The 27,233-nt window shown below is 41.4% G+C and overlaps 2 protein-coding genes and 1 long non-coding RNA gene across 14 annotated transcripts in view; 2 read left to right on the top strand and 1 right to left on the bottom strand.

Annotated features, from left to right (window-relative positions):
- The window catches only part of GNS (glucosamine (N-acetyl)-6-sulfatase), a 77,484-nt gene that overhangs the window by 11,918 nt on the left and 38,333 nt on the right, over positions 1–27,233 (bottom strand). For 2 of the 3 annotated variants that reach the window (XR_004351632.1, XM_032644301.1), the window contains exons 12-13: positions 26,885–26,995; positions 25,313–25,473 (exon numbers count right to left, since the gene is read on the bottom strand). Coding sequence is in view for 2 of the 3 variants with exons in the window: in XM_032644301.1 (XP_032500192.1) it covers positions 25,313–25,473; positions 26,885–26,995 (272 nt within the window). In the remaining variant the exon portion in view is untranslated. Of the gene's footprint in view, positions 1–13,482; positions 16,204–25,312; positions 25,474–26,884; positions 26,996–27,233 lie in introns of those variants that run through there. The other variant, XM_032644303.1, reaches the window with a different exon arrangement.
- The window catches only part of RASSF3 (Ras association domain family member 3), a 108,873-nt gene that overhangs the window by 76,761 nt on the left and 4,879 nt on the right, over positions 1–27,233 (top strand). For 2 of the 10 annotated variants that reach the window (XM_032644308.1, XM_032644307.1), the window contains exons 6-7: positions 3,257–3,344; positions 13,140–15,812. In XM_032644308.1, coding sequence (XP_032500199.1) covers positions 3,257–3,344; positions 13,140–13,160 — 109 coding nt within the window. In that variant the 3' untranslated portion in view covers positions 13,161–15,812. Of the gene's footprint in view, positions 1–325; positions 4,303–13,139; positions 15,813–16,618; positions 16,699–27,233 lie in introns of those variants that run through there. The other 8 variants (XR_004351633.1, XR_004351634.1, XR_004351637.1 and 5 more) reach the window with 8 other exon arrangements.
- LOC116760063 lies at positions 3,787–4,321 on the top strand. Its single transcript, XR_004351638.1, has 2 exons — positions 3,787–3,846; positions 3,958–4,321. It is a non-coding gene; the product is annotated as an uncharacterized LOC116760063 (long non-coding RNA).

Here is a 27,233-nt window from a genome sequence, read left to right as displayed (position 1 = left end):
CTGCAGGGTTAGTTTGTTCTTTAATTGGAGTATAGTTGCTTTACAATGTTGTGTTAGTTTCTGCTGTACAGCAAAGTGAATCAGCCACATGTATACATATATCACCTCTTCCTTGGATGTCCTTCCCATTTAGGTCACAACAGAGTACTGAGGAGAGTTCCCCATGCTAACAGTCTGTTCTCATTAGTTAATCTATTTTATACATAGTAGTGTATATATGTCAGTCTCAATCTCCCGATCCATCCCACCCCTGGGTTTTTTAAGTTTTGTTGGTTTTTGTTTTTTGGGGGTTGGTGATTTTGGTTTCATTTCGGTTTTTTGACAGATCTTTCCCTTTAATTCTGTAAGGTGAGAATGACCAGGTAGAGGACAGACCTTTTCATCTTAGTTTCCAAAGTCACTTGTGACTCACTTGGTGGCAGCTGAACTCCAAAAGCTCGTCTTTTCTCCTTGCTGAGAAAGGTGAGTATTGGCATTTGAAAATGTTTGCACATAAACAAAACATCAGGACTCTTTGTAAGTTTCAAGAGAAGTTGGGTTTTGGCTTTGTGTTTGGGAGAGAGGTCCTTTTTTTTTTTGGCTGCACTGCCTGGCTTGTCCTCAGTGGTGAAAGCGCAGAGTCCTAACCACTGGACCACCAGGGAATTCCCAGGGAGGGAGTTCCTTTAACCAGGAGAGTTGGTATTGATTTTTCTAAATAAGGAGGCTTACCTTGAACGCGCCTCTGTCTTTAGTGGCACAGATCTGGTTGTTTGCCTGGTGTGTGCACCCTCCCCTCAATTTAGCCACCCTGTGTGGACACAGGAGATTAATTAAACACTGTGGAGTTCCTTTTCTCTAAAGTGGGATTCTAGGGGGCTCTGCTCGAGAGGGCTTTCTGATTTTCAAGTGCGATAAAATTTGCTAAAGCTCTAGTAATTCTGGAGCAGCACACTGAGGTGTCTTGCCAAAAGTTAGAATCCTTGAATTATTACCCTGTGGGTGGGAGGCGATAGCTTACATTCAAATCTTTTATTCAAAACTACAAATGGTGTCTTCAGATTCTTTTTCGAATGGCAAACATTTCAAATGTTTTTTCTTGCATGTGTGATCTCTCAAGGAAGATGTTCCAAGTCAATGACTTTTAGGTAAAATCAAGCATGTCACTGAATGCCTTATCAGTAAAAGATGCTTATCTGAGAATACACCGCAGCCTTAGAAATCGAGGAACCTGGCTCTCAGCCTTCAGAAAAGCCCAAGCCTCATTGCCTTTCTTCCAGATGAACTTGCTGCAGGAGTTGTGTGTGCTGGGGAAGGGAGTGTGCTTCAAGGAAGGTAACGAGCTAGGGTGTAGGGTGTGGGTGCGGCCGGAAGGATGTTCCTGTCCCCTGTGTCACCTTCCACCCCCAGCTTGATTTTAAAATTTTTGTTCTTTTGCAAGTAAGGCGATCCAAGCAGAGGTGCAGTAGGTCTTGGGGGAAAAGTTATGAAGCTAATAGTTGGGAAAGGGCAGTGTTTTAAGATCTGTTGGAAGAGATTTCAAGACAAAAATGAAGTTATTACTCTGTCTCTTTATGGACCACCTCCAGAACTACTGGAGGTGCTGAGTTTTAAAAGGAGGATTTAAAAATCTTCCCCCACGCCAAAGCTAATACTAGGCCCTGAGAATCTGCTACTTTAATAAGCACCCCATGTTTTTTCAAATACTAACTGTAAATCTTAGAGCTCTCCAGAGTATTTCAGAGACTGAAAGGATATATCCATGTGCACAGTTGTACCTCTCTCTCTCTTTTAAACAAATTACTTCCATACTGAGAGTAATGGCTAGCCTGCAGAGAGGCTCCCTGACCTGCCTCATTTAGCACTGGAAAGGATAATTCTATACATAGCTTGACCCTGTGCCCTGACCATGGCTAATTGGATCTTAGTTAGACCTGGGATACAAGGCTGTTGATCAGTTAAACTTTCTTAAAATTTTAAATAAAGAAACAAAGGAATTGTAGTTAGTCTGTGATGGGTACTTATAAACCAGGGAACTGAACCCACCATTGGGCCTTGTTTCAGGGACAGAGAAAGACTGCAGAGAAAGCAGGAGAAGCAGAGAGGAGAAGGCCGTGTGGCTTCTGGGAGATGGAAAGAGTAAATTCGGAACCTACTTGGTATTTGTTAGCTGTTGGATCATACCCTCTTCCCTCAGGAAGGCATTATCTTTGTTTACGTGAGCTCTGTACTCGTGTGCCCATTTCTCCGATGGGATCCAGAGTAGAAATAGAGGGAAATTTACAGTATTGGGTCGGCCAAAAGTTTCGTTCGTTTTTTCCCGTAAGATGGCTCTAGTAGCACTTAGTTGTCTTTAACTTCATTCAAAACAATTTTGTTAGATTGTGTGTGATAGCCGTCATATCAGCGTGCATTTAAAAAAAGACATCAAAATTGGTGAGTTTTTGTGTAGCCGTTTTAACAGATTATTGACTGGGGGATTTTTGCAGAAACGCTAACGCCTGTGGCTGTAATACGTCTCCGGTCAAAAATGTGTTAATATTGAAGGTGGAAATAAAAAAAGCAACATTTTTGGCATATTATGCTTTATTATTTCAAGAAAGTTAAAAACGTAACCGAAATGCAAAAAAGATTTGTGCGGTGTGTGGAGAAGGTGCTGAGAGTGATCGAACCTGTCAAAAGTGGTTTGTGAAGTTTCGTGCTGGAGATTTCTCACTGGATGATGCTCCACAGTTGCATAGACCAGTTGATAGCAATCAAATCGAGACATTAATTGAGAACAGTCAGCGTTATACCATGCGAGAGACAGCCGACATACTCAAAAAATATCCAAATCAAGAGTCGAAAATCATTTGCACCAGCTTGGTTATGTTAATCACTTTGATGTGTGGGTTCCACATAAGTGAAGAAAACCTTCTTGACCATATTTTCGCGTGCGATTCTCTACTGAAACATAATGAAAATGTTCCGTTTTTTTAAAAATTTATTTATTATTTATTTTTGCTTGTTGCTGCATGTAGGCTTTCTCTAAGTTGAGGCAAGCAGGGGCTACTCATCGTTGCAGTGCGTGGGGCTCTCACCATGGTGGCTTCTCTTGTTCTGGAGCACGGGCTCCAGGCGCGTGGGCTTCAGTAGTTGTGGCTTGCGGGCTTCCGTAGTTGTGGCTCGCGGGCTTTAGAGCACAGACTCAGTAGCTGTGGTGCACGGGCTCAGTTGCTTCGTGGCATGTGGGATCTTCCCGGACCAGGGCTTGAACCCGTGTCCCCTGCATTGGCAGGTGGATTCTTAACCACTGCGCAACCAGGGAGGTCCCGGTGATGAAAAGTGGATACTGTACAATAATGTGGAACGGAAGAGATCATGGGGTAAGTGAAATGAACCACCACTAACCACACCAAAGGCCAGTCTTCATCCAAGGAAGGTGATGTTGTGTATATGGTGGGATTGGAAGGGAGTCCTCTATTATGAGCTCCTTGCAGAAAACCAATCGATTAATTCCAACAAGTGCCGCTCCCAATTAGACCAACTGAAAGCAGCACTTGACAAAAAGCGTCCAGAATTAGTCGATAGAAAACAAAATCTTCCATCAGGATAACACAAAGCTGCATGTTTCTTTGATGACCAGGCAAAAACGGTTACAGTTTGGCTGGGAAGTTCTGATTCATCCAGTGTACTCACCAGACATTGCACCTTTGGATTTCCATTTATTTTGGTCTTTACAAAATTCTCTTAATGGAAAAAATTTCAATTCCCTGCAAGATTGTAAAAGGCACCTGGAACAGTTCTTTGCTCAAAAAGATAAAAAGTTTTGGGAAGATGGAATTATGAAGATGCCTGAAAAATGGCAGAAGGTAGTGGAACAAAACGGTGAGTACGTTGTCCAAAAAAGTTATTGGTGAGAATGAAAAATGCGTCTTTTATTTTTACTTTAAAAACCAAAGGCACTTTTTGGCCAACCCAGTACTAAATGCCTATTAGGAAAGATGAAAAGGCTCAAATGGATGACCTCAGTCTCCACTTAAAGATACAAGGAAAAGAAAAGCAAACCCAAAGTAAGCAGAAGAAAGGAAGTAATAAAGAGTGGTAATAAATGAAATAGAACACAGAAACAAAATCAATGAAACCAAAAGTGGATTCTTAAGAGATCAACAGAGTTGATAATCCTCTAACCATACAGACCAGCCAAGAAAGAGAAGATGCAAATTACCACCTCAGGAACAGGACAGTTGACATCACTACAGATTCTACAGATATACTTGGTATGTTTGTATTTAAGGTCCTTGCACTGAAGTAAGTTTCCTTAAAAATTAGTGTTATTTTGTGCAAAAAAAAAAAAAAAAAAGTGAGTTCTACACATTTCTAATTTGGCCTAGTTTTGAAAAGTTTGCCAGATGACAAGTGCTGATGTCGCTTGGTGCTATCAACTTTTTGGTTCCCTCAGAAATTTAGTTATTTACAGTATGTAACTTTAATGCATATGATCAATAATATTCTAAATATTTAAGCCTACTTTCATATTGGAAATACAGTAGGGTTTATGCTTATTAAAATGTGAATTATGATTGTTTCCTTCCTTTCTTCCTCCTTCCCTTCCTTCCACCCCTTCCTATTCCCCTCCCTCCCTCTTCCCCCCCACCCCCACAAACAGCTTAGAACAAATTGTAATCATATTTGAGGAATGAGTATGTCTGTTTACTGTTGGGTTCTGTGATAGCTGTATTCTTACAACCATCCTTTTCCTTTTTTTTTTTCCTGTCACTTATATTAGTTTGTTCTGTTCTTTGCATAAAAAGAAACTTGAGTAGAACACCAAGTGTTTTAACTTCTTTAGTTCGTATGTATAAATTACCCAAGGATGTTAGGTACTGGGTAGATTATGCTGAGCAGGAAATCACGGTCCTGTCTTCACGGAAACCAGACTATGAGTATTGCAAACCGGTAAGTGTCACAAAGATAAAGTACAGAGTGCTGTGAGAGCCTACTAAGGCAGTTAGAGAAGGCTTCCTTGAGGGAGTGACTTACAGCTAAGATTTTAAGGATGAGCAGGAGTTACCTGGCAGAATTCATGATTTACATGAAAATTTTCGACACAATGGCCACTGGTTTCTCGGGCCTATTTTGGGCAGCCTGTTAATGGGCGTCACTCTAGCTGTTTTGCCTCTGTTACGAGAAAGGAACTTATATAGGTCTAAATAATTCGCCACAGGTTAAGGGTTCATCTTTGGCAAGGGCAAGTTAAAATTTACAATGGCAATTGCTCTGGATCAAGCTCAACTTTTTTTTCCCCTGTAAAGTGGGAGGGTATCATGCATTTGCTTTCCTCACAGGGCTCATGTGAGGACCGAATAAGATAATGAAGGTCAAGGTATTCTACACCGCAAAGCCTGACATAGTGTAAGGTGGTATTATTCTCCAAGTCCTTCTTCCTATAGTGGTATGGCTGCTTTACTACTGGGCCAAGATGTTTACATATCATGTTGACACTAAAATTCATCTAAGCAACACCTAAGGATGTCATTTCCAGGAGGGACATTTTTTCAAACAAATATTTTCTTGGTTTTTGTTTTTTAGACTCGTGTTCAGGGACGGCAAAACAAAAGATTCTAGGGCAATTCGTAGACCAAGAAATCTTCATTCAGTGCCTTTCCTTGTGCTCCCCATAAATACAGTGGCAGGGTGTTGTCTGTCTTCTCTTACAAGTTAGACCCAAAATGCTCAGAGCAGCTGGGACTAGGGATGCCCGTGCTGTCATGTTACTGTGAGGTGCTGAGCGATTCAGACCAGAGGGTCACACGTAGGTGCTGTCTGGGGGCCTTTGGCCTTTGTTTCTGCTCAGTGTTGTCATGCATGTGAATTCTCACCCCAGATAGGAATCTCTGTGGCGACTGGAGCATATCTTCAGCTCTTTCTGTATCTCTCTGAGCTGCAGGGCATAACATCTGTGGGACTAAACGTTTCACAGTGTCTGGAAACAGCTACTTGGGCAGCTTTGAGAAGGGATGGGGCTGCTCTACAGGCAGACCCTGAGCTACAGCTTCCTGCCTCTCCTCGTGAAGTCAGTGTTCACCCCTGGCTGAACCCTTAACTAGGGCCTTAAGTGGCATTACAGGAAGAGGAAGGGGGCAGGATGACCGAGGCCCCCAGTTTTTGTTTTCTTCTGCTGTACAGAGGACTAGACTCGGCACCCGGGGCTTCATTTTTTATGGGAGCATCCATAAAAGTGCAGTCACAGGCCGAAGGCTGCCTGATAGATGACTCAGTTAGTAGTCACTCATTGCAGACTGCTGAAAGAATCCAAGATGTCATGTTGATGTCAGGCCTAATAAAGGTGCTTCTCGCCTGATCTGGGAGGAGCTGGGAAAAGCCGGGAGGATTGGGGAAGAAAAGGACACAGGGGAGCCACTTTCTTAGGGACTTAAGCAAGAACAGAATCATTCGCATTTCTGAGCTACTTTCCTAGCATTAGGATGAGGCAAGGAAGTAGCGTCTGATGATCTTGGACAACAGGTGCCTCAGAAAGCAGGCCAGGGGCTTCCCTGGTGGCGCAGTGGTTGGGGGTCCGCCTGCCGATGCAGGGAACATGGGTTCGTGCCCCGGTCCGGGAAGATCCCACATGCCGCGGGCTGGGCCCGTGAGCCATGGCCGCTGAACCTGCGCGTCCGGAGCCTGTGCTCCGCAACGGGAGAGGCCACAGCAGTGAGAGGCCCGCGTACCGCAAAAACAAAAAAAAAGAAAAAAGAAAGCAGGTCAGAATCTTGGCCTGTAGCAACTGCTAAAAGAGCAGCTCCACCCCTGTGCTGTGTTCTCCCCTGCACCAGCCTTTGTGGGTTATGGAGAACCCCTGGAGGGAAGACTTGGATTTGTGTCTGGGGTCTGCCAGCCGAGAGAGTCCATTAAAATATTTCCCGGGCTTCCCTGGTGGCGCAGTGGTTGAGAGTCTGCCTGCCAATGCAGGGGACATGGGTTCAAGCCCTGGTCTGGGAAGATCCCACGTGCCACGGAGCAGCTGGGCCCGTGAGCTACAAATACTGAGCTCTGCGCGTATGGAGCCTGTGCTCTGCAGCAAGAGAGGCCGCGACAGTGAGAGGCCCGCGCACCGCGATGAAGAGTGGCCCCCGCTTGCCACAACTAGAGAAAGCCCTCGCACAGAAACGAAGACCCAACACAGCCAAAAATAAATAAATGAATAAATAAATTAAAAAAAAAAAATATTTCCCAGCATGTGCTGAGACCAACAGTTTAGCAACCATTCCAGCAAAGCAGCTTCTACTTGTTTTTAGTAATTATAGCTGCAAACTAGCGTTTGCTTATACTCTTCAAGTATATAATGTATGTAAGACTTTTTTATTCCCCCTTTGGAGACAAGTCGAGCCTCTACCATTGAACAGCTTTGCCCTGTCCCAGGTACCTGCAATTGGATAGGTTTTGGCAAAAGGTTGGCCCCAGTTTCTCTTGGTAAACCAGGTTTGGTCATTATATTAGTCATACATTGCCATACGTAGTTACAAATTTTTTTTTCTTGTGATGAGGATGTTTAACATGTACTCTTAGCAAATTCCAAATAAGCAATTCAGTATTATTAACTATAGTCACTACGGTGTACATGACATCCCCATGGCTTGTTTTGTAACTGGAACTTCGTGCCTTTGGACCCCCTTCACCTATGTCTCCCACTCCACACCCCCACCTCTGGCAACCATCTATCTGTTCTCCATATCTATGAGCTTCGTTTTTGTCCTGTTGTAGTTGGTTTTTTTTTTTTAATTCCACGTATAAGTAAGATAATAAGGGAGATCAGCTCGGTGCTTTGTGACCACCTAGAGGGGTGGGATAGGGAGGGTGGGAGGGAGACGCAAGAGGGAGGGGATATAGGGATATATGTCTACATACAGCTGATTCACTTTGTTTTACAGCAGAAACTAACACACCATTGAAAAGCAATTATACTCCAATAAAAATGTTTTAAAAAATGAGATAATAAAGTATGTTTCTTTCTCTGACTTATTTCACTTAACATAATGCCCTCAAGGTCTATCCATATTGTCACAAATGGCAAGATTTCATTCTTTTTATTTTTTCATTCTTTTTTAATGGCAGAATAGTATTCTATTGTATGTATATATGTACATCTTTATCCATGCATCCTTTGATGGATAGGATACTTAGGTTGTTTCCATATCTTGGCTATTATAAATAATGCTGCAATGAATGTGGGATTTCAAATCAATGTTTTGGTTTTTTTTTTTTCAGATAAATACCCAGAAGTGGGATTACTGGATCATATGGTAGTTCTATTTTTAATTTTTTTAGGAACCTCCATACTGTTTTCCATAGTGCCTATATCAATATACATTCCCACCAACAGTGCACAAGGGTTCCCTTTTCTTCACATCCTTGTCTTTGTCTTTTATTATTTTATTAAAAATTAAATTTTTTTAAATTAAAAAAAATTAAAATTAAAAAGTTAATTTAAAAATTAAAAAAAATTTTTTAATTAAAATTTTTTTTTATTTGGCCATGCTGCACAGCTTGTAATATCTTAGTTCCCCAACCAGGAACTGAACCCGGGCAATGGCCGGTGAAAGTGCCGAGTCCTAACCACTGGATCTCCAGTGAACTCCCCCTTTTTTTATTTAACACCTTTATTGGAGTATAATTGCTTTACAATGGTGTGTTGGTTTCTGCTTTATAACAAAGTGCATCAGTTATACAAATACTAATATTCCCATATGTCTTCCCTCTTGCGTCTTCCTCCCTCCCACCCTCCCTATCCCACCCCTCCAGGCGGTCACAAAGCACCGAGCTGATCTCCCTGTGCTATGCAGCTGCTTCCCACTAGCTATCTATTTTACGTTTGGTAGTGTATATATGTCCATGCCACTCTCTCACTTTGTCACAGCTCACCCTTCCCCCTCCCCACCCCCCCACCCTTGTCTCTTTGTTTTTTAAATAAAATTTATTTATTTATTTTTGGCTGCATTGTGTTTTCGTTGCTGTGCACGGGCTTTCTCTAGTTGCGGTGAGCAGGGGCTACTCTTCCTTGTGGTGCGCAGGCTTCTCGTTGCGGTGGCTTCTCTTATTGCAGAGCACAGGCTCTAGGTGTGTGAGCTTCAGTAGTTGTGGCACACGGGCTTAGCTGCTCCAAGGCATGTGGGATCCTCCCGGACCGGGGCACAAACCCATGTCCCCTGCATCGGCAGGCAGACTCCCAACCACTGTGCCACCAGGGAAGCCCCTGCCTAGTTTTTAATTGTTTTTTGCTATTAAGTTGTACGTGTTCTTTACATGTTTGGGATATTAACCCCTTATCATACATGATTTCTAAACAGTTTCTTCTATTCAGTAGGCTGCCCTTTTATTTTGTCATGTTTTCCTTTTCTATGCAGAAACATTTTAGTTTGATATAGTCCCACTTGTTTGTTTTTGTTGCCTTTGCTTTTGGAGTCAGATCCAAAAAATCACCAGTACTGATGTCAAGCAACATACTGCTTGTTTTCTTCTAGGATTTTTTTTTTTTCATGCGGTACGCGGGCCTCTCTCACTGTTGTGGCCTCTCCCGTTGCGGAGCACAGGATCCGGACGCACAGGCTCAGCAGCCATGGCTAACGGGCCCAGCCGCTCCGCGGCATGTGGGATCATCCCGGACTGGGGCACGAACCCGTGTCCCCTGCATTGGCAGGCGGACTCTCAACCACTGCGCCACCAGGGTAGCCCTCTTCTAGGATTTTTATGGTTTCAGGTTTTACATTAATCCATTTTGAGTTAACTTTTGTGTATGGTGTAAAATAGTAGTCTAGTTAATAAACTCTTTTGCATGTGGCTGCCAGTTTTCCCAGAACCATTTATTGAAGATACTGTCCTTTCCCTATTGTATATTCTTGGCTTTGTCATAAATTAACCATAAATGCATGAGTTTATTTCTGGGCTCTCTAGTCTGTTCCATTGATCCATGTGTCTGTTTTTATGCCTATACCATACACTTTTGATTACTGTAGCTTTGTAATATAGTTTGAAATCAGGGAGCATGATGCCTCCAGCTTTGTTGGTCTTTCTTAAGATTGTTTTGGCTATTTGGGGTCTCTTGTGGTTCCATACAAATTTGAGGATTGTTTGTTCTGTTTCTGTGAAAAATGTCTTTGGAATTTTGATAGGGATTGCATTGAATCTGTAGACTGCTTTGGGTAGTATGGACATTTTAACATTAATCTTCCAATCCATGAGCACAGAATATCTTTCCATTTATTTGTGTCTTCTTCAATTTCTTTCATCAGTGTCTTTTAGTTTTCAGTGTGTAGGTTTCTGACCTTGGTTAAACTTATTCCTAGGTATTTTATTCTTTTTTGGAAGGTAGCTATGCTCACCACTAAATCACCAATGCTGCACTGTTTTATTCTTTCTGATGAAGTTATAAATGGAATTAATTTCTTTTTCTGATAGTTTATTAATATATAGAAATACAAGATTTTTGTATACTGATGTTGTATCTTGCAGCTATACTGAATTCATTTATTAGTTCTAGCAGTTTTCTTGTGTGGAATCTTTAGGGTTTTCTATATATGTCATCTGCAAATAGTTACAGTTTTACTTCTTCCTTTCTGATTTGGATTCTTTTTATTTTACTTGCCTAATTGCTCTGGCTAGGATTTCCAATACTATGGGTTTTTTTTTTTTTTCTTTCTTGACTTTTTATTAGAAAAAATATTTTACATATAGTTTTCTTTTTTAGCATCTTTATTGGAGTATAATTGCTTTACAATGGTGTTAGTTTCTGCTTTATAACAAAGTGAATCAGCTATCCCATACTATGTTGAATAAAAGTGACAGTGGGCATCTTTGTCTTTTTCCTCATCTTAGAGGAAAGGCTTTCAGCTTTTCATTGTTGGCTGTGGACTTGTCATCTATGACTTTTATGTTGAGGTATGTTTACTCTGTATCTCTGAGTTTTTGTCATGAAAGTTGAGTTTTGTCAAATGCCTTTTCTGCAACTATTGAGATGATGTTTTTTATCCTTCATTTTGTTAATGTGGTATATAGCACATTGATTTGTGGATGTTGAACCACTCTTGCATCCTTGTACTAAATTCCACTTGATCATGGTGTATGAGCCTTTTAATGTATTGTTGAATTCAGTTTGCTAATATCTTATTAGAGGATTTTTGCCTCTATGTTTATTGGGGATATTGACCTGTGATTTTCTTTTCTTATGGTGTCCTTGTCTGGTTTTGGTATGAGAGTAATGCTGGCCTCATAAAATGATTTTGGAAGTGTTCCTTCCTCTCCTGTTTTTGGAAGAGTTTGAGAAGGACTGGTATTAGTTCCACTTTGAGTGCTTGGTAGAATTCACCAGTGAAGCTACCTGGTCCTGGACTTTTATTGGGAGGCTTTTTTTTTTTCCCTTTAAATTTTATTTATTTATTTATTTATTTATGGCTGTGTTGGGTCTTTCTGTGTGAGGGCTTTCTCTAGTTGCGGCGAGTGGGGGCCACTCTTCATCGCAGTGCGCGGGCCTCTCACTATCGCGGCCTCTCTTGTTGCGGAGCACAGGCTCCAGACGCACAGGATCGGTAGTTGTGGCACACAGGCCTAGTTGCTCTGCAGTATGTGGGACCTTCCCGGACCAGGGCTCAAACCCGTGTCCCCTGCATTGGCAGGCAGATTCTCAACCACTGTGCCACCAGGGAAGCCCTGGGAGGCTTGTTGATTACAATCTCCTTACTAGTGATCAGACTATTCACATTTTCTATTTCTTCATGATTCAATCCTAGAAGGCTGTGTTTCTAGGAATTTATCCATTTCTTCTGGGTTATCCAATTTGTTGGCATATAATTAGTTGTTCATAGTACTCTGTTATGATCCTTTGTATATGTGTGGTACAGTTGTAACGTCTTCCCTTTCACTTCTGATTTTACTTAATTGAGCCCCTATTATTCTTGGTGAGTCTAGTTAAGGGTTTGTCAGAGGAGCTGTTTTCACTTTGAGAAGCCACTCGAATGGTAGTGTCAACTCCCCTTCTTAGTCTGAAACTGTGTTTTCCCTGTAACTACAGATATCAGGGATGAGTTTTCAATCTACATAGTAATGTCCTGGGGGTCAGGAAGAGAGTAATTTCCTTTCATAACCCAGCCCACGTCCAGGCAGAGTAGGCACTCACTCAGACATATGAGGGAGGGTAAAATCCTTCTTAGGTCAGAGCAAGAGCAGAGTTTAATAGACCACATCTTTGAAACCTTGACTCTTTGACTAATGAGCTTTGTGAGCTTGGATAAACTAAGCTGAGGAAAGCAGCTTGTTGGCGGAGCCATTTTTATCACAATAAATACTAATTACAACCATTCTGTGTATTTCTCTGCCCTTTGAGGACCTATCAGCAGCAGTCTGAGGGGCAGGTGGTGAGGATATATAAGAGCTCAGGTCTCACCAGCAGAAGGTGGTAATGAAAGCTTCCTCTCAAAGACTAAGATTTAGAACTGTCATCTACTCTGTGGTAGTCCTGAAGCCGGCTCCCATGTCCCACATGCAAATCTTATATAGTAATTCCTAGGCCATCAGTAAAGGTGTCTGCACAGTGCGTTCAGCTTGGGGCCCCTAGGTTCTCTGCTCTTGCCACTACAGACTTCAAGGTACACACGTGACTAGCTCTTTAAACCCATGGCAGGCAGAGAAAGAAGGTGAAACAAATACTAAATCTGTAGTGTTTGGTTCTACAGGGCAGGGTACAGTCTCAGGGGGCGCTACATATTAGAAAAATGGATTTAGTAGAGTCTGTACTTACCCTCACTTTTAGTCTAAGTAAATAAATGTTCTCCTCTTCCTTGGTGGCTTGATACTGTGATAAACTCAATTACTTGTTTTTCTGATAGTATAGTAGTCTGGAAACTTCATGGTATGGGTGGGTATCTTCTAACATCTTGTTTTTCTGCTTGGTCTTCAGAACTTATAAGAGGCAACCTACTAGGTCTGGGGTTGGCAAATTATGCTTTTTTTTGGGTAAAGTTTTGTTGGAACATAGCCATGCATATTCATTTGTGTTGTCTATGGCTACTTTTGTACTGAAGCAGAATTAAGTAGCTGTGATAGAGACATAGCCTGCAAACCTAAAATATTAACTATCCCTTTAAGAAAAAGTTTGTCAACTCCAGTAGGACTTACTTCTCATTTAGGGCAGTGGATCACATGACTGAACATCAAGGCAAGGAACCTTTGACGGTGAGCTTCGTTTATCTAATTTAAAGCTGGTCAAGGTAAGTTTTTTTTTTCTCTCCAAACTGTAAATGCATAAAGATTTATCAGTAAGGATTTTCTACATGGTGCTCATTCAGGGATACTGGGCAGCAGGGACCACACATACACACGAACGAGGTTTCCAGGTAGGGACTATGGTACCCAATGCGAAGCAGCCCATCTCTAGTACTAGGTGAGTGATCAAAACATTAAAGAGTATACAGCAAAGAACATCTTGTCAAAATTACTGCTTGTGGACTAAAACAAAGGACACATTCCCACTAGAACAGAAATAAATTTTAATTCATTGAAAAGTGCAGCAGTGAACAGGGTCCTTCAAAGGGCACTTCCTTAGTCAAATGACTGAGATGACACAGAGCCAGGGCAGAATAACTTCTAAGAACAGATGATGCAAACACATGAATTCACAAATTCAGTTGGACCTAAGCGGTGGTGAAACAAAAGACCCAAATATCCTCACCTAGTTCCACTGGTGGATCAGTTCAAATACCCTTTGCTTTCTCTTAATAAGGATCCTGGGACAATTTTATCTTCTTTCATTAAAACGCTAGTCCTTGGACACAGAAATATAACCTTCCATGGCTATCATTACTATGTTGTACAAAAACCCTACTGTTGTCAATTAAAATGTATTTTGCAACAGCACCATTGGTCAAATTCAAAGATACTGAAAAGGCATGCCCTACTTTGTAGTTGTAGGGAATGTAATTTTACTTGCGGGAGAGCTTTGTAATAGGAAATCTTATAAGGCAAAATCTCTATTCTTCCCCAAGACCTCTGTTCGTTCCTAATGGTTACAGTTTTCTATTACCAATACATACGGACCTGGTCTTCTTAAAAGGGAAAATAATCAAAATCAAATCAGTACAATTAAGAGAGAAACAAGGCAAGCCTCTTGCAGTGGGGCCCTTGTACATATCGTTCTGAAAAATTCCAGTGCATTTTGTGGTCTGCTAGTCTAGAAACTGAGGTCTCTTTATGAAAGATGATTTTAGTGTAGATCCAGAATGCAACCAGTCCACGAGAAAAAGTCAAACTAGAGGCCATTCAAAAATCAGGGGTACAAAAATAAAAGGGCTTCACTGCATTCCCTGCCCTGCCTGCCCCCCAGACAAAAGTCTGATGAATGTAAGAGCAGTGGGACAGGAATACTATCAGCGGCTGATTTGTGTCACTCTTACTACGTCATCTGCTTTCAGGAACGAGCATCGTAAAACTGAGTAATATGACATCACAGTAGAAGACCTGGTAAGAGTTGTTTTCTCTTTATTCAGGAATAACCGTGGTCAACTTCCATTAATGTGGAAGCCGACTGATGAATGTGAAGACTCAAAAGTGTAGAATAAAGCCAATACCCATACTCAACATGGTAGTTTGCTTTTAGTCACAAAATGGTTAGAATTTCTTTTCCTAAAATGGTCACAGCAGAGGTATTCATTTCACTTGCCCATTTCACCTCTAAATACCACCAGTTACTGGGATTGTATGAGGTAAAGGAATAAACCCAATGGCTGTTAACCCAACATGGCTATCTGGAATTGTGAGTTACTTATGGCCATGTCTTACAAAGTGCTTAAAGCTCAACCTAGGACCTTACATAAAGCTAAAATCACTACTGCCTGAGTTGAACAGGTTATAAACCACGGTTCCTCCTCCTCCCCTGCTGCCACATCACCAATTAACCTTCTTGTGAAGAAAACACAAGAAATGGGAGTGGTCTTCGAGCCAAGAGACAGAAATGCAGGTGTTCTAAACAGTGAGGAAATCTCAAGAAGATCGGGTTTCGACAGAGGAATAGTGAATTAGGCCCAAGTTACACAAGACTCCAAAAACTCAAGAAGTTTTGCTGAAAGGGAAGAAGGTAAGTAGTTGGTACTCTGCATCAACTCTAAGGAATTCTTACATCTTGTAACAAATGAACAGAATGTCAGCAATATGCAGAGGGAGTCTCACAACTTCACACATAGGACTAGAACCCAGGCTCCCTGCCGGACAGGCACTTACTACACCCTGATTTATAGCCCTTCAACCTGTTAACCAGAGAGCCCTACCTGCAGAAGGCCCTCAGAAAACACAACCTTCACCAACCCTTGGAAGTTCTTCTCTGCTGAAATACTTAACCCACTTTATATTTCAGAGCCGAGAAAGGAAAGTACCAAGAGAAGAGACATTCCCCAGATACCCCTGGTGTTCACTGGCACTCCATGTGATTAGCAGCCACTGGAAAGTAGATGTCCATCACCTTCAGTAACTACCTGGAATTAGCCTTTACCAAAAGCTTGCTACTGTTCTAATTCAGTGTAGCACCAGCCCAGAATTGCCAAAAAATGAACAGAGCTTCACTGATGCGTTTTGAATTTGTGATCCATTGTGATGGATATTATAAAGTGTATTTCTACTGATCTAAAACCAATGGTATTTGTTCTTAATCAGATGGTTCAACTCTGATGGTATGCTTCAAGCCATGTGATATTAGTATTTTTGATAGTGACGTGTTCAATCTCGAATGCTATGCAGGTCCTCTGATTTTAGGTCAAGCTGTATACCAAAAACCTTGCCCCCCTAAAGCATTGCCATTTATCTGAATGGATTTACAAATCTAGACACATGGGGAATAATCAAGAACTGTGGCCCCAGGACAGAAAGGGTTTGGTGAGAGCAAAGACCTCAGGAGTATCATCACCAGTTGAATGAAGGGACTAGGGACAGCCACTCCTGACACACAGGCAGAGTTCACAGTTTAACACACTGCACAAGGAAGTCAGCTGATTGGGTTGCTTTTTCAAACAGGACTTAAAGCCAGTCCAGAAACCCTTCCAGGCATGGTCTTGAAGACTAGCTACAGACACACCTACTACAATCACTTCATCAGAAAGAGGCGTGCAAGGGATCCAACCACAGAGGTGCTACAGATGTTTTGAAAACCTTCGAGTCCTGACACTGCCATGATTGTTGAACATGAGACGAGGGTCAAACCTATATCTGGGCAGAGAAAAAGAAAAAAACAACGTCACATTAACTACAATTAGCCATTGAGTACTTCATTCAGAATATTAACTGGAAAGAATGGCAGGTAGGGATACAAAAGGAAAAATTAAGTCACCAGAAGGGGATCTAATGGGAAAGTCTGTAGTACAAAGCAAGAGTACTTAGTAATTAAGAGCATTTCCATCGTAAGTCAGCAAGCACAAAATAATATAGTGGAAGTAGAGAGGAGAGGAGAAGAGAAACAGAAGTAAGGCTAATCCTGAAAGGGGTTAGGAGGAAAGGTTTGAGCTTACTTTTTTGGGGGGGGGGGGGGCGGGGGCCATCCCTCAACTATAAAACAGCCTGGGGAAGAGTCTAGTCCTTGCTGAAAGCCCTTCCAACATTTTCAAAGCCCTGTCTTCTTTCTCAGTTTAGATACACAGACTGTGGTGGGTAAGAACACAGGTCTGCACCTGACGGGAGCTTGAATCTGGCTCATTATGAACTTGGGTAAGTCATCGACCCCTCTGGCCACCAACAAAACAGGAAGGCAACTCATGTAAAATATGTGGCACATAAAATCACTTATTTCCCTCCCGTGGGGAAGTAAGAATGAATGCCAATGTAACTTGAGTTGAGACCTGGCAGACATGGAGAACACAGACTGGGGATTTCTCTGGTGGTCCAGTGGTTAAGTCGCCGAGCTTCCACTGCAGGGGACACGGGTTCCATCCCTGGTTGAGGAACAAAGATCCCGCATGCCTCAGGGCGTGGCCAAAAAAAAAAACCCCCACAGGCTGGCTGGACTTTGTGTGATCTGGAAATAACTTTGTATTTTACTTTGATCTGCTACCTTTGGTAACAGATATTAACTCTTAGTATTATTTTATAGCAGGGGTTGGCCAAGTTTCTCTGTAAAGGGCCTGATAATAAATATTTTAGAGCTTGTGGGCCACACAGTCTCTGTCCCAACTACTCAACTTTGCCACTGAAGTGCGAAAGCAGCCCCAGGCAATACATAAATATCTGTGTACACTGTATTCCAACTGATGGCGTCTGCTGGCACCCACTCTAGAAGATTCTATCGGCCTAACCGTTTGGTAGGAAAGAAAACCAGGTGGAGTTTAAATAGCTCAGGCTAACATCAGCAAGGCCAGCATCTAGAATCTTAGTGATAAGCCTCCAGAATGTGTGCAAGACAGTTAGTTATGGTTAAAAAAACAAAGGAATTTCATGGAAGAAGTCTTGAGAGAGTAAGGTGTTGTTGAGACCATTTGGACTGGGTATGTGACTTAGCCCCATTAAAGGCTCTATATAAACCTCAAGATTCTGCCAGGTGGGTGCGGAGATCTACTCATCTTTCAGCTGCCCAAGACAAGCCTCTCCTACAAGGAAACTGAGGCTTGTTCAATTAAGGTAATGCACCAAAGATCAACAGCTGTTTTGAGGATGGAGATAAGGTGGCGGAGAAGAGGGATGTGAGCTCACCTCTTCTCATGAAAACACCAAATTCACAACTAACTGCTGAACAACCATCGACAAAAAAACCCTGGAACTTACCAAAAAGCTATCCTACATCCAAAAACAAAGAAGCCACAGTGAGACAATAGGAGGGGTGCAATCGCGATAAAATGAAATCCCATACCTGCTGGGTGGGTGACCCACAAACTGGAAAATAATTATATCTCAGAGGTTCTCCCGCAGGAGTGAAAGTTATGAGCCTTGCATCAGGCTCCCCAGCCTGGGGATATGGCATCGGTAGGAGGAGCCCCCAGGGCATTTGGCTTTGAAGGCCAGCGGGGTTAGACTGGGGCAAAGAGAAACTCCACTCTTGGAGGGTGCACACAAGGTCTCGTGCACACGAGGACCCAGGGGAAAAAGCAGTGACCTCACAAGAGTCTGGGCTTAACCCACCTGCTGGTATTGGAGGGTCTCCTCTGGAGGCAGGGGGAAAGGGGTGGCTGTGGCTCACTACAGGGACAAAGACACTGGTGGCGGTAGTTCTGGGTAGCTCACACTCATTGGTGTGAGCCCTTCAGGAGGCCACCATTTTCTCACCAAGACCTGGCCTCACCCAACAGCCTATAGGCTCCAGTGCTGGGATGCCTCAGGCCAAACAACCAACTGGGTGGGAATACAACCCCTCCCCATCAGCAGACAGGCTGCCTAAAGTCTTCCTGAGCCCACAACTGCTGCCTAAACACACCCCTTGACATGGCCCTGCCCACCAGAGGGACAAGACCCAGCTCCACCCACTGGGCAGGCACCAGTCCCCACCCCCCCACCCCTCCCAAACAGGAAGCCTGCACAAGCCTCTTAGACTGGCCTCATCCACTGGGGGCAGCAGCAGAAGCAAGACAAACTACAGCCCTGCAGCCTATAGAATGGAAACCACAACCACAAAAAGTTAGACAAAATGAGACAGCAGAGGGAATATGTCCTATATGAGGGAACAAGATAAAACCCCAGAAGAACTAAGTGAAATGGAGATAGGTGATCTACCCAAAAAACAATTCAGAGTAATGATAGTAAAGATGACCCAAGATCTTGGAAAAAGAATGGGGGCACAGATGGAGAAGATAGAAGAAATGTTTAATAAAGAGCTAGAAGATCTAAAGAACAAACAGATGAAGAATACAAAAACTGAAATGAATAATACACTAGAAACAATCAGTAACAGTAAATGAGGCAGAACAACAGGTAAGTGAGCTGGAAGACAAAATGGTGTAAAGCACTGCCACAGCACAGAATAAAGAAAACATAATGGAAAGAAATGAGGACAGTCTAAGAGACCTCTGGGACAACATTAAATGCACTGCATTACAGGGGTCCCAGAAGGAGAAGAGGGAAAGGGCCTGATAAAATATCTGAAGAGATACTAGCTGAAAACTTCCCTAAAATGGGAAAGGAAACAATCACCCAAGTCCAGGGAGTGCAGAGAGTCCCAGGCAGGATAAACCCAAGGAGGAACACACCGAGACACATATTAGTCAAACTGACAAAAATTAAAGACAATGAAAAAATACTAAAAGCAGCAAGAGAAAAGCAACACAGAACATACAACGGAATCCCCATAAGGTCATCAGCTGATTTCTCAGCAGAAACTCTGCAGGCCCGAAGGGAGTGGTACAATATATTAAAGTGACAAAAGGGAAGAACCTATGACCAAGATTACTCTACCCACCAAGGCTCTCATTCAGAGTTGACGGAGAAATCAAAAGCTTCACAGACAAGCAAAAGCTAAGAGAATTCAGCATCACCACACCAGCTTTGCAACCAATGTTAAAGGAACTTCTCTAGGCAGGGTAAAAAAAAAAAGGCCACAACTAGAGAATTAAGAATAAGAAAGCTCACTGGTAAAGGCAAACATACAGTAAAGGTAGGAAATCATCCACACACAAATATGGTATCAAAACCAGCAACTGTGAGAAGAAAAGAGTACAAATCCAGGGTATTAGAAATGCATTTGAAATTAAAAGACCAGCAAATTAAAATAATCTTGTATATATATACAGACTGCTATATCAAAACCTCATGGTAAATACAAACTGAAAATCTACAGCAGATACACACACACAAAAAAGAAAAAGGAATCCAAACACAACAATAAAAAGTCGGGCATCAAATCAGAAGAGAACAAAAGAGGAAGGGGAGAAAAAAGACCTACAAAAGCAAATCCAAAACAATTAGGAAAATGGCAATAAGAACATACATATTGATAATTACCTGAAATGAAAACGAATTAAATGCTCCAACCAAAAGACACAGACTGGCTGAATGGCTACGAAAACAAGACCCATATACTGTCTACAAAATACCCACTTCAGATCTACGGACACATATAGACAAAGTGAGGGGATGGAAAAAGGTATTCCATACAAATGGGAATCAGAAGAAAGCTGGAGTGGCAATACTCATATCAGACAAAACAGACTTTAAAATAACACCCCACTTTCATCAATGGACAGATCATCCAGACAGAAAAATCAATAAGGAAACAAGGCCTTAAATGACACATTAGACCAGATGCACTTAATTGATATTTATGGAGCATTCCATCCAAAAGCAGCATAATATACACTCTTTCCAGGTGCACATGGAACATTCTCCAGCACCTATCACATGCTGGGCCACAAAGAGAGCTTCAATAAATTTAAGAAAACTGAAATCATATCAAGCATCTTTTCCATCCACAACACTATGAGATTGGAAATCAACTACAAGAAAAAAACTGTAAAAAGCACAAACACGTGGAGGCTAAACAGAATGCTACTAAACATCCAATGGATCAGTGAAGAAATCAAAGAGGAAATCAAAAAATACCTAGAGACAAATGAAAACAAAAACACAATGATCCAAGACCTATGGCATGCAGCAGAAGCAGTTCTAAGAGGGAGTTCATAGCAATACAAGCTTACCTAAGGAAACAAGAAAAACCTCAAACATCCTAACCTTACACCTAAAGCAACCAGAGAAAGAAAAACAAACAAAACCCAAAGTTAGTAGAAGGAAAGAAATCACAAAAATCAGAGCAGAAATAAATGAAACAGAGATGAAGAAAACAATAGAAAAGATCAATGAAACTAAAATCTGGTTCTTTGAAATGATAAACCTTTAGCCAGACTCATCAAGAAAAAAAGGCAGAGGGCTCAAATCAATAAAATTAGAAATGAAAAAGGAGAAGTTGCAGCTGACACCACAGAAATACAAAGGATCATAAGAGACTACTACAAGCAACTTTATGCCAATAAAATGAACAACCTGCAAGAAATGGACAAATTCTTAGAAAGGTACAATCTCCCAAGACTGAACCAGGAAGAAACAGAAAATATGAACAGACCAATCACAAGTACTGAAATTGAAACTGTGATTAAAAAATTCCCAATGAACAAAAAAGTCCAGGACTAGATGACCTCACAGGCAAATCCTATCAAATATTTAGAGAAGAGTTAACAGCTATCCTTTTGAAACTATTCCATTGAAACTATTCTCCAAAACTGCAGAGGAAGGAACACTCCCAAACTTAATCTATGAGGCCACCATTACCTAGACACAAAAATCAGACAAAGACACCACAAAAAATGAAAATTACAGGCCACTATCACTGATGAACATAGATGCAAAATCCTCAACAAAATACTAGCAAACCGAATCCAAAAATACATTAAAAGGATCATACACCATGATCAAGTAGGATTTATCTCAGGGATGCAAGGATTTTTCAATATCTGCAAATGAATCAGTGTGATGATACACCACATTAACAAATTGAAGAATAAAAATCATATTTTCATCTCAATAGATACAGAAAAGCTTTTGACAAAATTCAATACCCATTTATGATAAAAACTCTCCAGAAAGTGGGCCTAGAGGGACCCTACCTCAACATAATAAAGGCCAATGCCTACATTGTTAGGCCTACACCTAACATCATACTCAATAGTGAAAAGCTGAAAGCATTTCCTCTAAAATCAGGAACAAGACAAGGATGTCCATTTTCTCCATTTTTATTCAACATAGTTTTGGAATTCCTAGCCACAGCAATCAGAGAAGAAAAACAAAAGAAATCCAAATGGGAAAAGAAGAAATAAAATTGTCACTGTTTGCAGATGACATGACACTATACACAGAAAATCCTAGAGATGCTACCAGTAAATGACTAGAGCTCATCAATGAATTTGGTAAAGTTGCAAGATACAAAATTAATACACAGAAATCTGTTGTATTTCTATACACTAACAATGAAAGATCACAAAGAGAAATTAAAGAAACAATCCCATTTACCATCACATCAAAAAGAATAAAATACCTAGGAATAAACCTACCTAAGGAGTCAAAAGACATGTACTCTGAAAACTATAAGATGCTGATGAAAGAAATCAAAGATGACATAAACAGATGGAAAGATATACCATGTTCTTGGATTGGAAGAATCCATACTGTCAAATGACTGTACTACCCAAAGCGATGTACAGATTCAATGCAATCCCTATCAAATTACCAATGGCATTTTTCACAGAACCAGAACAAAAAAAATTTTGATTTGTATGGAGACACAAAAGACCCTGAATAGCCAAAGCCATCCTGAGAAAGAAAAACAGAGCTGGAGGAATCAGGCTCCCTGACTTCAGACTATACTACAAAGCTGTCATCAAAACAATATGGTACTGGCACAAAAACAGAAATATACATCAATGGAACAGGACAGAAAACCTAGAGATAAACCCACGCACATGTGGTCACCTTATCTTTGATAAAGGAGACAAGAATATACAATGGAGAAAAGGTAGTCTCTTAAATAAGTGGTGCTGGGAAAACGGGACAGCTACATGTAAAAGAATGAAATTAGAACACTCCCTAACACCTTACACAAAAATAAACTCAAAATGGATTAAAGACCTAAATGTAAGGCCAGACACTATCAAACTCTTAGAGGAAAACAGGCAGAACACTCTGACATAAATCACAGCAATATCTTTTTTGATCCATCTCCTCGAGTCATGGAAATAAAAACAAATGTGAACCAAGGAAACCATAAACAAAACGAAAAGATAACTCACAGAATGAGAGAAAATATTTGAAAAACAAAGTGACTGACAAGGGATTAATCTCCAAAATTTACAAACAGCTCAAGCAGCTCAATATTAAAAAAACAACCCAATCCCAAAATGGGCAAATCTAAATAGACATTTCTCCAAAGAAGACATAAAGATGGCCAATAAGCACATAAAAACATGCTCGACATCACTAATTATTAGAGAAATGCAAATCAAAACTGCAATGAGGTATCACCTCACACCAGTCAGAATGGCCATCATCAAAAAATCCACAACAATAAATGCTTGGAGAGCCTGTGGAGAAACAGGAACCCGCCTAAACTGTTGGTGAGAATGTAAACTGGTACAACCACTATGGGGAACAGTACGGAAGTTCCTTAAAAAACTAAAAATAGAGCTACCATATGCTCCTGCAATCCCACTCCTGGGCATATATCTGAGAAAACCATAATTTGAAAAGATACATGCACCCCAATGTTCACTGCAGCACTATTTACAATAGTCAAAACATGGAAGCAACCCAAGTGTGCATCAACAGATGAATGGATAAAGATGTGGTACATATATACAATGGAATATTACTCAACCATGAAAAAGAATGAAATAATACCATCTGTATCAACATGGATGGACCTGGAGATTATCATACTAAGTGAAGTAAGTCAGACAGAGAAAGACAAATATCATATGATATCATTTATATGTGGAATCTAAAAAAAAAAAGATACAAATGAACTTATTTACAAAACAGAAATCAACTCACAGACTTAGAAAACAAACTTATGGTTATCAAAAGGGAAAGGTGGGGGGAGAGATAAATTGGGAGTTTGGGATTGACATATACACACTACTATATTTAAAATACATAACCAACAAGGACCTACTTACACAGGGAACTCTACTAAATATTCTGTACTAACCTAAATGGGAAAAGAATTTGAAAAAGACAGATATATGTATATATAGCTGAGTCACTTTGCTGTACACCTGAAACTAACAAAACACTGTAAATCAACTATAGTCCAATATAAAATAAAAATTAAAAACAAAAAAACCAAACCTTGCCTGGAAGTCAAGAGATTTTGCTAGATCAGTTCCAAACGGTTGACCTTTGGGCAAATCCCAAGTCCAAGCACTATTTCCTCATGTGAAATTTACCTGTTTGGGCTCTAAGGGCTATAGGGGAATTCTATGATTGAGTCCTTGTAACACTTAATGAGGCTGCTGCATCTGACCTTCTGTGGCCCAACATTACAGTCCAAGATGTCCAAGTCTCATGATCATGACCCTCTATGCAAGATTTAGTCGGATGCTGGCTTTAAATTCCTAGAGTCAGTCAGCAACTGCTATAGACATCTAACTTTAGTTTGGTAAAACATTCTGAGCAAAGTAGCTGTTAGGAACTGCAAAATCAACATGTGTCAATTAGAAGTCTAGTGCTTCTATCTTAGAGAATGAACTTCCTACTTCAAGGAACTGCCACCAAATGAGGATCCATTTCACTAACTTGGAGGAAAGATTAAAGCTGGGTGGTCAGAATGCTTGATCAGTTACTAATTACACATTAACAAGATTATCCATATAAAAGTTAATTAGCTTAAATGATATAAAATTATGATAAATATTCTTTTTTACATTGTTACCTTTAGTTTGCTGGCATCCATGTCTCTTTGGCTCTAGATACACTATTTAAAAGCAAAAGTACTACATTTCTTTAATAAATAGTCTGCAATCCCCTTTCTCTACTCATTCATACATTCCTCACTGATTTGAAGATACCACTTCACATGAAGGTAGCTAAATAATTTACTAGTTTCCATCAGCTTAGGACATCATTCGTCCCTCTCTCCTACAATCAGAGTATAAGAACTGAAATAATCCTTTCCCAGTGAAAGTCTGATTTTGAATTTTATAATCTTCAAGCAAAAAATGACAGGCTTCTTGCCACACAGCTCAAATGCATGGTGTGTTGACAGCCATGTTACTGATGAAAAGTTACTGTTTAAGAGGAATGAGAGTAGGAGGAACAGAGCTGACTTAGTAGGTGAGCGTTAAATATCTTTCCAACCTTCATATATTCGGCGGGCTTATTTATTTCGACACTTGAGAGTTCATACTTTCTATTTCATTGTGTGTATTTAATATATAAATTTACTGGCAAGTATTCAAGTTTCTGTAATTGGGGCTTCTGAGAAAGGAAATGAAAGCATATGCTCTCAGAAGCACTAGGGAACAGGGTAGCCCTGGGTCAGCTTACACTAAAGCAACCCTACATGTCACCAGTGCAATCAAGTGGTACCATGACAAGAATCGCAGGGAGGAAGAGCCCCGCGTGGTACGGGCAGGGCTGCGCCTCCAGCTATAGCACCAACTGGCTGTGGAGAGCAGCTCATTTTCCCAGCACAACTGGCTGCTGCACTGGGACGCAGTATTCCCCTTGTAGTGCAGAACGGAGAGAAACAGCTCAGCTCAGAGCAAGGATGACCCATCAGGCTCCCTGTGCCTTTAAGAATGGCAGGACTGCTGGAGACCACCGAACAAAGTTTCTGAGTACGATGCAAACTTACCCGGGGTCAAAGATCCCTGGAGTGCGGCAGGTTGGTCCAGAACAGGACTGTAACATCATTAGCCGATAGTTCATCTTTCCTAAAAGCTCTGGGTCTATACTTTTTGCAATGTTATTGATTTGGTGTGGGTCTGCAGTCAGGTTATAGACTTCTACAAACACCTACAGGAAATGAAAAGATGGAGGCAAGAAAAAAGCAAGGGTTACATTTGAAGAAATACTCATGTGAGTTACTTCTAAATGGGAACGAAGGAGGCAGATTAAAGACCAAGGCCCAGGAGAATATCATCGGGTCTCAAGATTTTCAAAAAGCCCAAGGGTATAGAGGAGACAATGGAGCATCTGTTCTGGGGCTTGAACTGCTTTGGGTCTGTGGCCCACATGCTGGAAAGGGGCCTCCAGGATCCCTGTGCCTTCAGGCGGTCAGGAGGGGAAAGAGGATGAAGCTTATTACCTTCTGTAATTAAAGGAGAGAAGCGAAGGCAGGACCCTCAAATGGCAAGGGCTCAGAAACTATACTTAGTAATGAGGTTACTGAGTGAGAGCTGACATTTGAAGTTTATCTTTGCCTTATAATTGTGAAGATTCAAATGAGAACAGATACGAAAGTCCTCTAACCTGTGTTATAAAAATGTTAAGTTTTCCTATTTTAAAAAGCAGTTTTGGATAAATAACACCAATTGAGGAAAGATACAATATTATTTCTAAAACTAGACACATCTAATATCACTATTTCCCCCTAATCTGTACTTTGTTCTCCAAACTGGAGTTAGTGATAGGCTAAGAAGATGTACTGTAGATAAATTTTGCCTATAAAGGCTTCAAGTAGCTGCCCCCGGACTATCACTTTTAAAGCAGAAGGAACCCAGTTTGAGGGAAGCTCTCTTGCTTGTTGTCCAAAGTGCTCAGAAGCTACAAATAAATAGTGAGCAAGTCAATTTCTGAGAAACACGATGAGCACCGGCTCCATATGGCAAGATGTGGGCTGCCAGATGGGGTAGGTGCGCACTCTCTGATAAACAGTAAGAAACCACACGGGACGGCAGGCAGTGTGATCCTTCAGATAATCCAGGCTGATCCCGGCTGGCTAAAAGCCACCTTCCTCCAAGGATGCTGCCCTTAACCTGCTAATCTATTTGATCAGCACCGGACTACACTGTGGTGGCGACAGAAGGGTCTGAACCAAGCTGGCTGCCAAGAAACTTTCTAAGAGAGGCCCCAGCTCCTTTCATCTCCATAGAAGTTGAGGCATCTTACCTTCACCCCAAACTATCAGGGAAGCAAACAGACCAGGCATGTAGCATCCTAAAAAAGTGAACTGCGTGCATTTAAAGTGTACGTGTGGGTGACCGTGGGAGTGGAGAAAACCCCACCCAGCAAGGTGAGTTAGAGAGGTCAAGTATGGCCTTGTGCAATCCTATTTCCTTAACTGATGGAAACCCAAGGTCAAGTACAGATAAGAAACCCATCCTCCCCAGGAAGCATCCTTGGAATTGTTCTTCTGCCACGAAGTTCAGCCAACAAAGCCCTGGCAGTAGACACAAAGGGTGGGGGAGGCAGCAGGCCCTCTTACCTCCTGGTCATCAAACTCGCAATACTGTAAATTCCACATTTCTGACATGGTCCTCACACAGGCATACGTGTTGTTATATGCATCTTCACACACACAGTCTGGGAAACATTGCTGTAGGGACATTTAAAAAGTTAACTGAAGGGCATTCTTCTATAGTAATGAATGCGACTTGCTTTACCACGGGGGCCCGGTTGGCTCAAGCCAGACATACAACTGGACAGAAGTGAGGAAACCTTTCACAGAGAAGTAAATCAAAAGTAGATATGAGGCTTTGTTCCTTACTGAGGGCTGACTGGATTAAGGAACATGGGGTGTGGCTGTTTTGTTTGTAGACTGTTGCCATCCCTGC

Source organism: Phocoena sinus, chromosome 10 (assembly GCF_008692025.1).
Source record: "Phocoena sinus isolate mPhoSin1 chromosome 10, mPhoSin1.pri, whole genome shotgun sequence".
NCBI classification, from domain to species: domain Eukaryota; kingdom Metazoa; phylum Chordata; class Mammalia; order Artiodactyla; family Phocoenidae; genus Phocoena; species Phocoena sinus.
Note: the sequence above shows the minus strand (reverse complement) of the source record. Positions and strands in the feature narration are given on the sequence as shown.